The sequence below is a fragment of the Microtus pennsylvanicus genome, chromosome 6 (genome assembly GCF_037038515.1).
Source record: "Microtus pennsylvanicus isolate mMicPen1 chromosome 6, mMicPen1.hap1, whole genome shotgun sequence".
Lineage (NCBI taxonomy): Eukaryota > Metazoa > Chordata > Mammalia > Rodentia > Cricetidae > Microtus > Microtus pennsylvanicus.
This window is the reverse complement of record NC_134584.1, coordinates 27861747-27880563: the sequence shown is the minus strand read 5'-3', so window position 1 is coordinate 27880563 and position 18817 is coordinate 27861747. Positions and strand designations below refer to the sequence as shown.

Below are 18817 nucleotides of genomic sequence, written 5' to 3'. Positions count from 1 at the left end.
AATTAACCCACTCTGAAGGTGTGCCTATATGGATGACATCGTCTTGTCTGGTATTGGTGTGCTGCATGCACTTCTTGACATGTTCTGAATTGTGTTTAGTTTTTTGTCAGGAAACATGAAGAATTGTTTAGCTACCTTGCAAACTGAAGGAAACAATGCTAATTTGTTGCAAGGGAGCAATAATCTTTATGAGCCAAGCTTATTTCTTACAAAGGGATGAGAGTGCACTTTGGGAGTTGTGGTAGGCTCAGAGATTAAGACGTAAGAGTCAGTTATTTTCTTATGCATACTTGTTTGAGGAAAGCAGAATCTGAAGGCTAAAAACAATGCTTTGAGACCATTAGGGTAAGTAGGTATGTTCTAGAAAACAGCAGAGGTAAGCAGTTAGTGTCTGGAACTCTTCCTTAGTGTTTTACGTATATTTGATCTTTATAGCCACAGGTGAGGTGCACATCGTTATTTAAGAGCTTTCATTGCATAAAGTTATATAGTTATCAAGCACTTATGGTTTTAAACTCAGGTGTTCCAAGGTATAATAAAACATGTATTTTAAAAGAGTTGTAACATCCAACACAAACTTTGTGTATTTAATCCTACATATGATATTGACCTTAAATAACTCTTAATTACAAAATACTGTTATTTATTACTAAAAATTAAAAACAAACATATTCAAAAAGGCACAAAGAAGAAAGTAGAAACCTTTTTTTTTCATACACCATCATCACCACTTTTTGTTTTATTAAACCTTTGTCCAGAGGACATCCTGGACTACTTATTGCAAACATTTAGTTGTTCTGTGCTTTTATATATAATGCTGGTAATGAAAATGAACACTGTAGATAAATCCTTAATTCCCATTTTGCTATTTCTTTTGTATGTGTGTGTGTGTTTGCATACACATGCTTGTGTATATAGATATTTATGAGAGTGTTCATGTGTGTGAACGCGAGGCCAGAGAACCACCCAGGATGTTGTTTCTCCACACTGGCTATCTTATTTCCAGAAGTGTCTCTTTCCAGAGGTTGCTGATTAGGCAAAACTGGCTAGCCAGCAAGCCCCAGGGATCCACCTGTCTCCTCCCTGTTAGCACTGGAATTACGACTGTGCTCCACACCGGCTTTGTGCTTTGTTTTTTTCTTGAGAGTGAGTAATTAAAAAAGGATTTGCTGCCTCAGAAGTACGTTTTGTTTTTAAGTAAAGGATTTTGATATGTATTGTCAAATTGCTATTCCACTGTTAATAGGACCATATTCTTTTTACTTGACAATTACTCTTATGAACCATAATATATAAATAGCTAAGTTAAGCTGCTATAACTTACCCTGCCTTTCAACAGAGTTATTCAGTTGCAGCAACCAAGACAAGCTATAGGAATTCACAGATAGTCATAATAGGTACTATCATTGTATACTTAAAAGGTAATTCCTCATTTGAATCTAGGAACAAGATCAACAATACAGACTTTAAACTCATATTCTTTCAGGTTAGGGAAACCCAATGAATCTTCAGTTTCACTGGGCTTCACCTGTGACATAATGACACAAAAAGAAAAAATGTGATGTGGGATGCCCCTCTCTATGCTGTGAATATATTTTATTACCATTGGTTAATAAAGAAGCTGCTTTGGTCTGTGGCAGGGCAGAATATAGTTAGGTGGGAAATCCAGATATAGATACATGTAGAAAGAAGGTGGCTGAGGAGATGCCCTCCAGCTGCTCAAGGAACAACATGCCAGAGCACCACTGGTAAGCCATGGTGGCAATACACAGATTAATAGAAATGGGTTAATTTAGTTGTAAGAGCTAGTTAATAATAAGCCTGAGCTGATAGGCCAAATGGTTTGTAATTAATATTAAGCCTTAGAGTGGTTATTTTAAAAACTACTGCCACCGGGCGGTGGTGGCGCATGCCTTTAATCCCAGCACTCGGGAGGCAGAGGCAGGGGGACTCTGTGAGTTCGAGGCCAGCCTGGTCTACAGAGGGAGTTCCAGGACAGTCTCTAAAGCTACAGAGAAACCCTGTCTCGAAAAACCAAAATAAATAAATAAATAAATAAATAAAAATAAAAACTACTGCCACTTAATTGCACATGGCTTCAGGGAGGGGCTAACGTATACAGGCTGAGGAAACGCTAGGAGAAGGGCTTATCCATGCAGCTATAGGGAAGTCCTCATCCCTGCTGAGTAAAGGATTTCCAGGTGTGGCCTGTTGGGGGAGGAGCAGCCACACTCCTCTAAATCACCCCCTCACCTCTGCTCTGTAAAGAAGCCCAATAAACTCATTGGTTTCCCAGAATGAACTTTGATGGGATTGTGTCATTGGCACCTTAGGAGAAAGGGGAATGCTGTTTATGTTTCCCACTGGGAAAGAATTTAGGAACAATTTGTAATTGTTAAATATAATAATGGTTTATGTTAGAGTTCTTCCTGCAGTACATTCTGTGGATGCAAAGTGACAGGTGTCCGTCACTGCAGTAGCCCACAAAGCAATTAATTCTACTATGGTACAAGTCTCTGCCTGTTCCTACTCCCTCTGTCCTCTGGTGACCACTGATCTTTTAAAATATATATACTTCTATTCTTATTTGAAAGACAGAAATCATAGATATCCGAGGAATCGTGTGACATTTAATGCATGTCCATGTGTGGGCTGTGTACTGATCAGGTGACCACTGATCTTGTTACTGTCTCTGTAATTTCATATTTCAGAATGTGTCTTGTTGAAATACAGCCTTTTAGAGTTGCTTCTTTCAAAAAAAAAGACTGCCAAACCACATGGGAAGAAGAGCTTCCAGCAACATAAATGATGTGGTAAACAGAATACTGGACACATAAAAATAACTATCCCTTGATCTCTGAAAGTGAAATGAGAATATCTACTGCATACACTCCACATGTGCCATTAGCCTTGATGAGTGGAACTAAATTTTGTCCACTGTGAATTCTGAAATTCTTCTTCAGAGAGGAATGTAAACCTGCTGATGCCTTGAGAGAACTCAGTTGAGCTATTCTGTGCTGGGAATTTTGATTCACAGAAATGATGATAAATAGTTGTTCTTCATTACCACACTGGCAGGATAGTATCCCGACCACAAAGAGAGGATAGAGCCAAATTTTCCTGTACTGAGATGAAAGACCCACAAGTACGCTTCATAACTAACATGGTAAAGTACTTAAACTGAGAAATTGAGAAGTATAGTAAAAATATTAATATGGCAGGTTAGTAACTGATTTTGTTGTTTATCTCTGCCCATGTTAGTACCACCCATAGGGTGTTTTAAAGTATTTCATTATTGTCTAATTTTTTCTGCATAGGACATAAAATGTGTATCTAATTTTTCAGTTTATGTGGGCATGCCCTTTTGTTATTAATAATCCTAAGCATTATTTCTTTTTCTTCGATAATATTTGACCATTGGCACTAATAAATATTTAAGATTTGTGGGTAATTTATATTCACTCTTTTTGTGCTATTTAATATTCCTTGCACTGAAAAATTTCAGGTAATAAAAGTATAAAGAAATTTTATGGTAATAATTATGTCATACTTAGACTCACACTGAGTTACATTTTTTTATTTTTATTCCATAATTAAAAAGTGTTTTCATACAATATATTCTGGTCATTTTCTCCTCCCCAGCTCCCAGGTCCTTCCACATTTCCACCCACCCAACTCTATGTTCTTTCTCTCCCTCTCTCCCTTAAAACAAAACCAAAAATATTTCCACAAGCAATCAAAAACCTACAGAAACTAATATCAAAGCAAACAAAATACCAATGAAACAAAAAATTTAAAAAATAACAAAAAGTAAACACATAATAACAACAATAAAAACAAACCAACAACAACAATAAACTTTGAGTTGCTTTTGTGGCCTGCCCTGGAGAATGATTGATGTCCCTGTGACACTCCATTAGAGAAAACTGATTTCTTTTCCCTGAGTGACATTTACAAAAGCTGGATCTTGGAGGTGGCACCAGGTTCATCAGCACAGTCCACCTCGCACTGACACCTGATCACTTAACGTTTGCCTTAAAAGTGGTTGAGGGCTAATGTGATATTTAAATTATTCAGTAGCAGTCGATAAGGTACAGAGCAGTAGACAGTAATTTAATTTATATTTTTTGTAACAAGTTTCAAATTACTTTTGAATTAAGCAATAATAGAAAAATAGTGTAAGTCTGACGAACACAGTAATCATCCACTTATATTTCAACAGATACTCCACATGTGCCAGACACCACCTCAGAGCTCTTTCAGGGAGCCTAGCTACAGGTGTTACAGTTGGGATATACCTGATGCGGTGCCGGGAAGATGGTTCAGTGGAAAAGTGCTGATGCACAATCATGAGGACCAGAGTTCAGATTCTCAACAAACAGCTGGGTGGAGAGGCACATGCCCTATTGATGGGCAAGGGGGCAGAGACAGGAGAATTCTGAAACTATTATCTCATTAGCCAAATTACCAAGCTCTGGGGTCAGGGTGGGAAAAAAAATTACATATTGTCTTCAGTTAGTTTTTTTTGTTTGTTTGTTTTTAGAAGTTACTAATCATTTGCTGATGTTTGTATTATACATTTAAAATTAAAATTTATTTCTAGCTGGGTGTGATGGCACATGCTTGTAATCCCCAGCACTTAAGAAGTGAAGGTGAGGGGTTGGAGAGATGGCTCAGCGGTTAAGAGCATTGCCTGCTCTTCCAAAGGTCCTAGTTCAATTCCCAGCAACCACGTGGTGACTCACAACCATCTGCAATGAGGTCTGGTGCCCTCTTCTGGCCTGCAGGCATACATGTAGACAGAATATTGTATACAGAATAAATAAATAAATGTTTTTTTTAAAAAAAGTGAAGGTGAGAAGTATTCGAGGTTTTGTTTTTTTTGTTTGTTTGTTTTTTTGTTTTTTTTTGTAGAACTAACCTGAGATACATGAACATGTTTCAGACAAGCAAAACAGAACAGAATTGGTGTCTCAATACCGAGGAAGTAGAAGTAGCAGACTTACCAGTACAAGGCCAGTCTGGTCTATATACTAAGTTATAGGCTAGCCTGGGCTCCATAGCAAGTCTCAAAAACTTGGAAATAAAACGAAATAAAATAAAACAAAAACAATCAATGATTTTATTGGTAAGACCAGCTATGGTGCCATATACCTTCAATCCCAGCATTCAGGTAATTTACAGTAGGAGATAGATAGCTAATCTAGACTACATCATGAATTTTCAGCCAACAGATGTAGTCTAGATAATTTTTTCAACAGTAGTAGTTGTAGAAATAGCTTCTTTGTATGTAAAATAGAAAATTAGCTTTCTTTAGAGGAAGTGATATTTATACAGATTAATGGAAAACGTTTACCTATAAAGTAGATTTTGACAAACTTTAAATCATGAAAGTTGAGTTTGACAAAGCACAAAAGGAGAATAATGTTTCAAAGAAGTTAGTTTTGAATGTTTTTGTTGGTGACTTTTTTTCAGGAAATCTTAAGTTCTTGGCTATGGATGATTTTAGGAAATTTTATTAAATGTCTAACTTCCTAAGATAGATTTAATATCTAATTTTCTATGATAGATTATTTATATAAAATATTCTGCAACAAAGATCCACCTCTAACCAAGAAGCTATTTGCAGTTGGTACCTGATAGCAAAGGGAAAATTAGTTTTTTCCAATGGAGTGTCATGGGATATATCAGTACAATCAGGTCAGACCTCATGTCCAATAGTAGTTGGCCAACAAAATGGACTCCATACTTTTATTTGTTTGTTTTGTTCTATTTTTGTTTGTTTGTCTTGTATGTGTGTATATGTGTGTTTTGGTGGTCTTTATCTTACTGGTATTGTTTACTTATTTGTTTTGTTCTTTGTTTTATTTTCTTTTGAGAGAGAGAACATGAAGTTGGGTAGATCGGGAGGTAATGATCTATGAGGGGTTGGGGAGGAGAAACAGTATGATCAAAATATATTGTATTAAAAAGTTTTAAAAGTTAAAGTAATTTAAATATTTGGCTATCATTTATAACATTAAGAAACATTCAAATAATATATTAAAACTTTATATCTTAGTATTAAGAATTTCTTAATTTTTAAAACATTTTTAGGAATGAATATAACTTTTATTACAGTATTTTTCCTTAAAGAAATGAAACATATCATATATATGCTTATACATATATATTTTAAATATACATCAGTACACAATATGGCAATGAGAAACATTAAAATATATATTTAGAATACTGAATATATACTATATATAAATGAGATATGTATATATGAGACAGGGTCTTGCTGTATATTCCAGGTTGGCCTCTAACTCCTCCTCCTCCTCTCTAGCACCTGAAGTACTAGGCTAAGGGTATGTGCTAGCACTCCCAGCCTACTTGTGAAATTTTAAAGGTGTACTGTAGTAATAAGAGCGGCGGGGCTGTGTCCCCAACACCCCAGCCGCCTGCTCGGCTAGCTTATGCTCCAAAATAACAACACACAAACTGTATTCATTTAAACACTGCTTGGCCCTTTAGCTCTAGCCCTTACTGGCTAATTCTGATATCCCAATCAACCCATCTCTAATAATCTGTGAGCACCGGTCTTACCGGGAAAGATTCAGCATGTCTGACCTGGTGGCTTGCTTCATCGTGTGCGTCTGCCCAGGAGAGAGGAGCATGGCGTCTCTGCACTCAATTCCTCTTCCTCCCAGCATTCTGTTCTGTTTACTCCTCCCACCTATGTTTTAACCTATGAGACCAAGCAGTTTCTTTATTACTTAACCAATGAAATCAACAGATTGATATATGACACTCCCATATCAGTGTACTTTAAAAAGTAAGTTATAACAAACTCATCATTTCCTCTTATTCAGAGTCCAATATAGAGTTCCACATGTTTTCCAAAGAGTTTATCAACACATTAATAAAGTAATTTAAAAATTCTCAAATTGTCATTTACTGTGTTAATGTTCTGTGTTTCTTTCTTTTCTTTTTTCTCGTCTAGTGAACAGATACGGTCCAGAGCTATGCACGGATCACTGTAGTTGGCGATTGTGAGCATTCAATAATGAGTGGAGCAGCTTTAGGACTGGAGATTGTTTTTGTCTTCTTTCTGGCCCTGTTCCTCCTTCATCGATATGGAGACTTTAAGAAACAGCACAGGCTTGTAATCATTGGAACACTGCTCGCTTGGTATCTCTGCTTTCTTATTGTCTTCATACTGCCGCTGGATGTTAGTACGGTAAGAGGGAAATTGAGATACAAAAGTCAGTTATAATCATACAATTTGAAATATGCTTTGAATAGTGCTTTATTAAAATGATAAAACTATGTGAGGTTATCTTTATATTATGACTTTTGATGTTGTTTAGGAGTTTGGGTATTAAATAGTACAGCCAGGAAAATAGGTAGGTGGATTTATGAAATATCCTTTAAGTACTTTGTGAATTCTTGGTTCTCATTGTAAAACTATGTATTCATTGCTTTAGACAATATATAACCGATGCAGACATGCTGCTGCAAATTCCAGCCCTCCTGAAAATAGCAATGTTACGGGAGTGTATGCAGCTGTAACCCCAGCTCCAAGGTATTCTTTCCTTCTACTTTCCTGTTTAATATAAATATTGTGGTTCATAGTTTTACCACCTCTATTTTGTATTTATAAAGTTTCCCTTATTCCATATTGTTTCTCTACTTTCATCCTTGCTAGTGTGTTTATTATATTGCGTGGTATTTAAATACACTTTTCAAGTCTATATCACTATACAATGTGGTACTGAGAAACTTAAAGAAGACACAAGTTTTAGTATGTTTTCACCCCTTACTAAAATCTGAAACCTCTTCTTCATCTCAGTCTGTCTTATATTTAAAATTTTAAACATTAAGTTTCAGCACCATAAATAAATTTATAAAGGAGAAGCACTTTCCACTTCATCTAATTTACAAGAGTTAATACAAGTAAATTTGGCATGGTGGTGCAAGCCTGTAACCCCAGTACATCAAGAGTTCAAGGCCAGCCTCATTTAGGCAGTTCAAGACTAGCCTAGACTACATGAGGCCTTGTTTTTAAAACCCGCAAACAGAAACAAGCTAAAACAAGGTTGTGTGAATAAAGGAGATTTCTTTCATATTACGCATTCTTAAGAAACATTATAGGGCTAGATGGTTGACTCAGCAGTTAAGAATACTTCCTGTTGCCGGGCGATGGTGGCACACGCCTTTAATCCCAGCACTCGGGAGGCAGAGGCAGGCGGATCTCTGTGAGTTCGAGACCAGCCTGGTCTACAGAGCTAGTTCCAGGACAGGCTCCAAAGCCACAGAGAAACCCTGTCTTGAAAAACCAAAAAAAAAAAAAAAAAAAAAAAAGAATACTTCCTGTTATTGCAGAGGACCCAAATTCAATTCCCAACACCTATGATGGGCAGTTCACAACTGACCAGACCTCTGTAGGTACCTGTCCTCATGTGCACCCGCGTGCGCGCGCGCACACACACACACACACAGAAACTTATATACATGATGAAAATAATGTATAAAGGAAACATAATCTCACATGAAGTATTTCGGTGTATTTGTGCAGCTTTTAAAAGAAAATATAGGACCTAGTGAGATAGCTTAGTCAATACAGTACTTGCCTCACAATTATAAGGACCTGAGTTTGGTCCCAAGAGTCCACATAAAAATGTTGTGCACTTGTAATCCCATTGTTGGACTCACTGAACAAGAACCAGCATCGCCAGATTGATGAGCTCCACACCAATTAGAAACCCTGTCTCAAAGGAGTGGGCTAGTGCTCCTGAGGATGATGCCCAAGGGTGCTCTCTGACCTTCTTAGAAACCCTGTCTAAAGGAGTGGGCTAGTGCTCCTGAGGATGATGCCCAAGGGTGCTCTCTGACCTTCTTGTACACACGCACTTTCACACATGTGAACCTGCACATGCAAGAACATCTAACCTGAGCAAAGTTAAATTTCCATGTAAAACTAGCTGGAAATAAGTAATAGTTTGAGGAGTTAGAAGTCCCTGAACTAAAAAGATAGCCTCGTTGTCAAGAAAACTCTTTAAGTGAAAGAATTTATGGTGAGAGACTCTTAATCAGAAAAGATGGACAGAACTGTGTATAGATGTGGGTGCTTATCTAGGCGGAACTGATAGTGTGTCTAATTTAATTAGTATTGTATCCAGGAATTAATCACCTAAATTTCTGTTATATTGAATTCCTATCAAGTTCCTATTTCAACCTTCACTACTACTATATAACAATAAAGGGCAAATATAGCCAGCCTTACAAATAGAATGAGTATGTTTTAAGTGTAATCATTGAGTATTTGATTCTATACGTCTGTTTTCTAAAGATTTCTATGTGGGGCTGGAGAGATGGCTCAGAGGTTATGAGCATTGCCTGCTCTACCAAAGGTCCTGAGTTCAATTCCCAGCAACCACATGGTGGCTCACAACCATCTGTAATGGGGTCTGGTGCCCTCTTCTGGCCTGCAGGGGTATATACACAGACAGAATATTGTATACATAATAAATAAATATTTAAAAAATAAAAGATTTCTACACTACCAGTCAGTTAATTAAATAGTAGGGCTTCTTTTCACTAAATAACTAAAAATACACTGAAAATTGGAAACTTAAACGACATTCCTTTTTAGAGTAAACAGTTTTGTTCTGACAGCTTTGTTTTTAAATTTTCTGAGATATTAGGATCTGATCAGTAATTATTAATTTGATACAAATGAACTTTGCTACTCACAAATTTGTATAAACTTTTTTTAAAGAAATAATTATTTGTGATTGACTGACTTTAAATTGTTACAACAGGCAACATCCATGTTTCAAGCCATGGAGTTACATTCCAGATGGAATCATGCCAATTTTCTGGAGGGTAGTTTACTGGACATCACAGTTTTTAACATGGTAAGTAGAAGTGAAGGATGCATTTGTGGGTAAAGTGATTAATTTTTAGTGAACCTTAATATTTTGAAATGTGTATGTATATACACACACATATGTCCCAGTTTTTCTGACTCATTTCTCCTATCTTTAAAAAAAAGGAAGAAGAAAGTAAAGAGAAAAAAGGAGACAAAAATAGAAAACAGAAATGAAATGTTTTCTTGTGACTCCTCCCTTCCACGTCACTTCTCATTTGGCCTTCAGTCCAGTCCTCTTTTATCTCTGTTATTACATAAAAGTGCTTTCACTAAGGTCACTACCTTCCCTTGGTTTCCTTTCTTACATATTTTTGATTGAAGTAGAATTATCTAACTTCCTCTCTCCCTTTCTTCCCTCTAGCCTATCCCAATACCCCATCACACCTATCCCACACCTCCATCCCTAACTTTCAAGTGGATAGCCTCTATTTCTTTGATTATTACTCTTACATGCTACCTGATAAATCAGTTTTTGTTTGTGTATATATGGTTATAGGACTGAGCACTCTACATTGGACAACCATAAAGGGGACTCCTCCCTGGTAGAGGCTAATTGTCCCTCTCCCAGCAGTCATTAGTTGTCTGTAGTTCTGGTCTAGAGCATTGGTTCTCAATCTATAGGTCATGACTCTTTTGGGGATTGAACAACCCTTTCACAGAGGTCACCTAAGACTATCAGAAAACACAGATATTTACATTATGATTCATAACAGCAAAATTACAGTTTGAAGTAGTAATGAAAATAGTTCCATGTTTGGGCGACACCACATGAGGAACTGTGTTAAGGCGTCATAGCATTAGGAAGGTTGAGAACAACTGGTCTAGAGGTAGCACTGCTCACAATTTTCCTCTTTCCACATAAATATGTTCATAAATATTGCCATTGTTCTGGTTTTATTTATGCAGCTATTTCTAGGAGAGACTGTTTCACCACAGATTTCCTGGTATTCTGTCCCTTAAAAATCTTTCCTCTTCCACAGTGACCCCTGAGGCATAGATGCAAGAGCTGTGGTATAGACTGGGTTGGGTCCGGGCTCCCCACTGTCATCATCTGCATTGTGTTCTCTTGTGTTTCTCTGTTATTGTCTCAATTTGCTGGAAAGAAAAGCTTCTTTGATGAAGTAGTAGCTACACCAATCTGTGGGTGTAAGGATAGGATTTAGAATATAGTAAGGAATTATGCTGGTCTAGCTAAGTGGCTGTACTAGATTGTTCTCTAATGTACATGTCCTCACTACCCTTAGGCAGCAGGGTAGGTTTTCAGTACCAGGCGTGATTTCCTTCCTGTTGAGTGATCCTTGACTCCAATTAGACAGATGTTGGTCACCACCAACAAATATGAGTGCTATTTCCTATACCATCATAGATACCTTGCCATGCTGGTTATTATTCTGGTTCATAGATGTTGCAGTTGGATAGGACTATTTAATTGCTTCCCTCTTTTGGCAGCTTGCATAGTTTACTCAAGGAGGCTAGATTAAACATGTTAGATCCAACTCAAATAATCAAATCTTTTGTCCTAAATGTGCAATGACTTTAGCAATAGGGGCCTCTAACCCTGCCTGCTCATTCACACATTCTCCTTTCCTTCATGGGTGTTTCCCTTACTTCTGTGACCCAGTTCCTGAATGCTGGTCTTCCCTTGAGCCTTGTCTTTAGTCATTTTGCCTGCCTGCTCACACATAGCATCAATTACAGCTGTGGTGTTAATAACAAGTAATGTACTCCAACTTTATTTCTCTACCCTTTGTAGTTTGTCTTTCTTCTGTGCTCTAGACTCACAGTTATCTTCTACCTTCTGGTTCTTCCTTTCTTAGATATTCTGCAGACCACTAAGTTCTTAAACTGGGTGTAGCAAACATTACAAGAGGAAAACTTACAAAACAAAGTAGAATAGTATCTCTGGAAGTTTATCTTTAATAATCTCGACCATACCCTTAAAATTGCGAGGTTTTCCTTTGTTTATTTGTCTGCTTCCTCTTCACTTTCTAAACTTGAGATCTTTTGTGTGGTCCTTTTCTATTCCTTCTAAAATATGACCTTTTCTCTTGGCACATGGCATTGCTGTTTGCCTTAGAATGATAACAGAAGTTATCACAGGACAATTCTCTCATTGTCTATCTCATCAGCACATCTACCTACTTACCATCTCCTTGCCCTCCAGGGATGGAAGTTCATTTTTATTATGGTAACCTCACTTCCTAAAATATGAACTATTTAGCTTGTGTTACTTATAGCTTTCAGGTTTGACAGTGTTTCCTCAACTTTTAAAATAGTGTTCCATGCACATAAATAATTCTCTCACCTACAAAAAAGTAAATTTTTTGAAGTCTCTCTCATCTAAAATCTTTTCCATCCTCTACCTCACTAGTATCATTACAGTAAATGTTTTTGGAGACTTAAAAAATTGAAGTATGAAGTCTTATCAAAAATACACTCATTGTATTTAATTCATTTTTCAAAATGGATGTATCCATATACCAGCACCCAGTGCTATAGGCCATTCACAATATGCCTGACCATGTTCTTCTCTAGACATTCCTTATCCTTAAGAGTAACCACACTTTTTACTTCCATCACTATAGATTGATCTGTTGTGCTTAGAAATTTATAAATGTAGACTTCTACAGCATGAATTTCTCTCTCCCTCTGTTTACATACTTTGGAGATTCATTTCTACAGTTTTGTACATTCCGTTATTTTGTGACTGTTACTAATTTCTGTGAGACATTCTACTTTATGTGTATGCCGTAGTTTATAATAGGATATCCAGCTAGACTCCTTAAAGAACCTTCTCCACTTGATGTCTCCATTTGCTCAATGTTACTTTATTCCTTAATCTGTGGTATCCTTTTTTAAAATTAATTAAATTTTTTTTCATTTATTTTACAATGCTACTGTAGCTCACCCCCATTCCCTCCCTCTTTTCTACCCACCTCCCTAATCCACCCTTCCTTCACCTCTGTTCAGAAAGGGGCAGGCCTTTCTAAGTGCTTACTAAGCATGGGATATCAAGTTGAAGTAGGACTAAGCACCTCTCCTTTTAAGACTGGGCAAGGCAATGCAGCATTAGGAACAGGTTCCCAAAAACCAGCCATAGTATTAGGGACAAGCCCTGCTTCCACTGCCAGAATTCCCACAAGTAGACCAAGTAACCCTGCATCACACATACGCAGAGGGCCTAGACCTGTCCCATCCGGAATCTCTAACTCTCAGTCCATAGTCTGTAAACTCCCATGAGTAGGCCAGTTGCTTCTGTGAGAGACTCTAACCTCTTACCCCACCCCCCACCCCCAGCTTGTACAATCCTTGCTCCATCTCTTCAATAGGATTCCCTGGGCTCAGCCTAGTGCTTGGCTGTGGACTCTGCATCATCCGTCAGTTACTGGATGAAGGTTCTCTAATGACAATTGGGGTAATTACCAATTTGATTATAGGAGATGGCCAGTTTAGGCTACGTATCCACTATGGCTAGGATTTTTAACTGGGCTCATCCTTGTAGATTTGTGGCAGTTTCCCTTGCACCAGGTTTCTGTCTGACCCTAAAATGCGTCCCCTTTTGAGGCATTTCTTTCAGTACTCTCTTCTTTTACCCTCCGCCCTGAAACTGATCCCTCATGTACCCATCCCCACCTGCCTCCAGTCCATGTACCCATCCCCACCTGCCTCCAGTCCATCCACAAAATCTCTTCTGTTTCCTCTTCCAGGGAGATCTGGGTGTCCCACTTTGGGCCCTCTTTTTTACCTAGCCTTTCTGGGGCTGTGAATTGTAGCATGGTTATTCTTTACACCTAATATCCAATTTTGAGTGAGTGAGTATATACCATGTTTGTCTTTCTGGGTCTGGGTTACATCACTCAGGATGATTTTGTTTTTTCAAGTTCCATCCATTTGTCTGAGAATTTCATGACGGCATTGTTTTTAAAAGCTGAGTAATACTTCTGTGTATAAACACCACATTTTCTTTATCTATTCCTTGAGAGATGTCCAGTTTCTGGCTATTATGAACGATCCTGCTGTGAACATAGTCAAGCAAGTGTCCTTGTGTTATGATTGAGCTTCCTTTGGGTTTATTCCCAAGAGTGGTATAGCTGGGTCTTGCGATAGATTGATTCCCATATTTCTGAGAAACTACCATATAAATTTCCAAAGCAGCTGTACAAATTTACACTTCCACCAGAAGTAGGGGAATGTTCCCCTTGTCCCACATATTCTATAGCATGAGCTGTCACTTGTGTTTTTCTTGGCCATTCTGGCAGGTGAAAAAAGGAATCTCAGAGTTGTTTTGATTTGCATTTCCCTGATGGCTAAGGATGTTGAACATTTCTTTAAGTGTATTTTGACCATTTCAAGCTCTCTTATTGAGAATTTTCTGTTTTGATCTGTATCCCATTTTTAAATTAGATTGTTTGGTTTTTTGATGCCTAGTTTCTTGAGTTCTTTATATATTTTGGACATCAGCCTTCTCTCAGATGTGGGACTGCTGAAGATCTTTTCCCATTTTGTAGGCTCCCATTTTTCCTACTGATGGTACCCTTTGCCTCTTCAGTTTCATGAGGTTGCATTTATTGTTGATCTGAGTGTCTGTGCTACTGGTCTTCTATTTAGAAAGTTTTCTCCTGTGCCAATGAGTTCAAGGCTATTTCCCACTTTCTCTTCTGTCAGGTTCAGTGTAACTGGATTTGTGTTGAGGTCTTTGATCCACTTGGACTCGAATTTTGTGCAGGGTGATAGATATAGATCTATTTGCATTCCTGTACATGTTAATATCCTGTTTGCCAACACCATTTGTTAAAGATGTTCTCTTTTTTCCATTCTATAATTTTGGCTTCTTTGTCAAAAATCAAGTGTTCATAGGTGTGTGGATTTATATTAGGGTCTTTGATTCCATTCCATTTATCCACCTGTCTTTTTTTATGCCCTGTGTTGTAGAGATCCTGCAGTCCTAGGTCTTTTGTAGGAGGCCACTTGTTTGTTTCCTGGCCACCCAGACTCCTGAAATAACCACACAGAAGCTGTATTAATTAAATCACTGCTTTGCCTATTAGCTCTAACTTCTTACATCTTAATTTAACCCATTTCCATTAATCTGTGTGTCGCCACATGGTTGTGGCTTACTGGCAAGGTTCCACATCTGTATCTGGCGGCAGCTCGGTGGCTTCACCTCCTCCCTCCCAGCATTCAATTTAGTTTTCCCCACCTACCTAAGTTCTGCCCTGCTCTGCTATAGGCTCAAAGCACTTTCTTTATTAACCAATGGTATTCACAGCATACAGAGGGGAATCCCACATCATAGGTCCAAAGGAATGACGACCACCACACCCCTCAGGCCCCAGCAGATCTCCACCCCACGTGAAATCCTGTGCTTTTTTTTTTTTAAGTTTCTTCATTCTTTGGATGTAGTCCAAAGTTGTTCTGTAGAAATGATGCTGTTTATGTCTTTGTTTTTGAAGCAGGGTCTGACTATGTAACCCAAGTTGTTCTTAAATCACCAGTCTTCCTGCTTCAGTCTTCCCAGTGCTAAGATTACAGTTATGTGCCCCGGCTCTGGCCTCTTCACGAGGGCTCAGAGGCCTAGTCTTAGGCCTTTTAGATAATCTGAAGTCACTCATGTTATTCTGCTCTGCATGCCATTGTAGCCCTTTTAGGACCTTTGTTTTTCCCAAAATTTAATATTATTTAAATAATTATCTTGGTTCATTCAATATTAACATGTAACTACCCATAATAAAATTTATTAGGGATAAGAGTGATACATTGAGATTCTTGTATTTGGGGGTATTTTCAGATTACACAGATACGTAATTGAGTTTTTAATCATGTATTTTCCATCCGACTAGGATTCTGCTACCTTTTATGCAGTCATATGCAAGATCTGGAGGCTTTTCCATTACTGGAAAGATAAAAACAGCCCTGATTGAGAATGCAATCTATTATGGCACTTACTTGCTGATATTTGGAGCATTTCTAATTTATGTGGCTGTAAACCCACGTTTGCATTTAGAATGGTAAGAAAAGTAGTCTTTTTAACACTGTTCTGTGTATGTTCGTACTGTTTACAATGAATTTCTTTGCTACATATAAGTAAACAGACACACATGCCAGATTATATGTCTTACAGATACCCCTCAAGGAGTATCTGAATAATGCATATTACTAAGAAATAAAATGCAGAATGGCATGTTTAAGTATAACTAGTAGATGGTAGATTAATGTTTTGACAAATAACCATATGGTAAAGAACAGTTCTATTTTTAATAGAATTTTAAAAAATAAATTTTCCCTCTACAGAAACTTACTTTTCTTTCTTCTGTTTGCCTTGTTGTAGTTTGACAGAATAGTTTTCCTTAATGTTATTTTAAGTTAATATATTTCAATAAATTAAAATCCATTTTGTGAATATGATTTCTAATTATGTATATTATCTCCAAATTTATATATAGAAGAGTAGAGATAGATCTCATAACACAAGTTAATTTAGCTATTTAAAGGGTTTCTTACCTTAGGAAGTGTTGCGGGAGTTCCTTCGGCTCCTTCAGCCAATAGCTGGTTGGTGATCCGTAAGGTTTTTCCCCCTTAAATAAATAACCATTCTATTAATCATAATTCCAAACTGGTGTGGGATTGTTTGTGATTTACGCCTTCAAGGAAGCACTTAGTGAAAAATGTTTTCTCTGGAGGAAATGTGTGTGTGTGTGTGTGTGTGTGTGTGTTTGTGTGTGTGCGCGCGCGCGCGCTCACACATGAGTGCATGTGTATGTACACTATGAATTATCCTATATTCTAATTTTTACTACAACTGAAGCAGTTTTTTCCATATTAAAGTCTATTTCTACAGTCACACTGTCTTTACATTAAAATACCTGGATTATTTGCTGTGACTTAAAAGAGTTGAAAATTTCTTCATACAAAATCCTACTTATCCTTTTGGACAGTTTTTTGAAAATATATATATATATATATATATATATATATATATATATATATATACACATCAGACATGTGCTTATATTTTTTATTTTTTAGGAACCAACTTCAGACTATAGGGATAGCTGCTGCCAACACATGGGGTCTGTTTCTTCTTGTGTTGTTATTGGGGTATGGCTTGGTGGAGATTCCTCGGTCATACTGGAATGGAGCCAAAAGGGGTTATCTACTCATGAAGACTTACTTTAAGGCAGCCAAACTGATGACAGAGAAAGCAGATGCAGAAGAGAACCTGGAGGATGTAATGGAGGTAAGCAAATTTAATCCTCTAAAAGCAGTTCTGATTTAATACTCTGTATCTGTCGACTGTTCTCTTGACGAGAAATGGTGCCATGTATATCTTTTATTCATCGATAGTACTTAATTTGAAAAGTTATTCAACATTTCTAGGTTGTGCTGTTCCTTTGTGAGTTTTATTAACTTGTCAGGGATTTAAAAAAATAATGCATGCAAGTAGGCTTGCATGGTTCAAATTCATTTTCAGGTGTCAACTTTAATTCTCACAACGTTACAAAATAGATTTTCTTTTTAATCCCATTTTATAAACGAAGAAAATGAAGTCCTGAGAGTTGAAATAACTTCCTTATGTACACACAACTAATAAGGGGAGGCAGGAGATATAACTTTAGTTCACACTTTAACAGCAACCATGACCCTTTTTAAAATAGAAAGAGCCAGATGGTCTCTCCTGTGATTGCTTGGTCACTGTGGTCTGAAAGCAACTGTAGACTCTATGTAAATGAATGAGGGCAAGCTTGTGTCTCAGACTGAGAACAGGTGGGAGACTACTGGATTCGCTTTAGTTTGAAGAGCCCTGATTCTCAACTGTTATCCTTTTCTCTAATGCTAAATAATTTGTGTTGAACTTAAAAATCTGAGACTTAATAGTATTTAGTGCTATTATCATTTAAAAATAGAAATCTAAATATTTTTATTTTTCTCACTGTTTTTTAGGAGGTTCGTAAAGTAAATGAAAGCATTAAGTACAACCACCCATTGAGAAAATGTGTTGATACAATACTTAAAAAGGTAATCATTATATATATTCCCTCAATTTCTTGTGCATATATCTTATATACTACTATAAATTAATATTTCTCATAGAAAAATATGACAAAAAGCATATGATTGAAGTTTTCCAGATGGACTTTATATAAATCTTTACCATAAACACAGCCAATTATATGTAGAGTTTTTCTTATACTACTGTAAGTTTGATGGTAATTGACAGCATTTTCCCTTGAAGTGTGAAGATAGCAGTAATGTAGCAACCAGCTTCTCACATGTAATTTTATGATAATTGCTATGAAATAAATTACATGGATATTTAATAGATAGACCATATTGCTATGATTTTGATGGAGGCATATTGAATTGCGAGTATATTTGTATGCTCCTGAAATAATTATTTGAAAAGTTCCACAATTACCTTTATGTGCCCAAGTTACCACTGAATTCTTTCTTTTCCTGTATTCTAAATATTTCTACTGGTTATTATTAGCTTCTGTTCCTTTAGCCACAGTCATAGTCATAAGAATAAGTTTTCTAACCATTTCTCTCATTTGTTATTTTATTTAAGGATTTACTTATTATATATACAGTGTTTCGCCTGCAGATGTCATTACAGATGGCCGTGAGCCACCATAAAGTTGCTGGGAATTGAACTCAGGACTTCTGCATACTGTGGCTTCTCAGAGATTTAGCATGTTAGATTTTTTATGATTCTTCTTTATTATTTGGGAAAATAATTAAGGTTTCACCAAGTGCCTGTTATTAGAATAATCTTCTCAATAGTAGTTACTTCATATAGGTATGCTTCCCTTGCCTTTCTCAGTCTCCAGGGAGTAGTATATCTAAACATAAAGATAAATATTAGAAGTGAAAAGAAACTCAACATTCCTTTGAAATATT

At 36.9% G+C, this 18817-nt stretch overlaps 1 protein-coding gene across 2 annotated transcripts in view; it reads left to right on the top strand.

Annotated features, from left to right (window-relative positions):
* Lmbrd2 (LMBR1 domain containing 2) overlaps positions 1 to 18817 on the top strand; it is a 43320-nt gene that overhangs the window by 4631 nt on the left and 19872 nt on the right. For both annotated transcript variants that reach the window (XM_075975909.1, XM_075975908.1), the window contains 6 exons: positions 6989 to 7225; positions 7473 to 7570; positions 9810 to 9905; positions 15760 to 15927; positions 16946 to 17156; positions 17861 to 17935. In XM_075975909.1, coding sequence (XP_075832024.1) covers positions 7052 to 7225; positions 7473 to 7570; positions 9810 to 9905; positions 15760 to 15927; positions 16946 to 17156; positions 17861 to 17935 — 822 coding nt within the window. In that variant the 5' untranslated portion in view covers positions 6989 to 7051. The remainder of the gene's footprint in view (positions 1 to 6988; positions 7226 to 7472; positions 7571 to 9809; positions 9906 to 15759; positions 15928 to 16945; positions 17157 to 17860; positions 17936 to 18817) is intronic.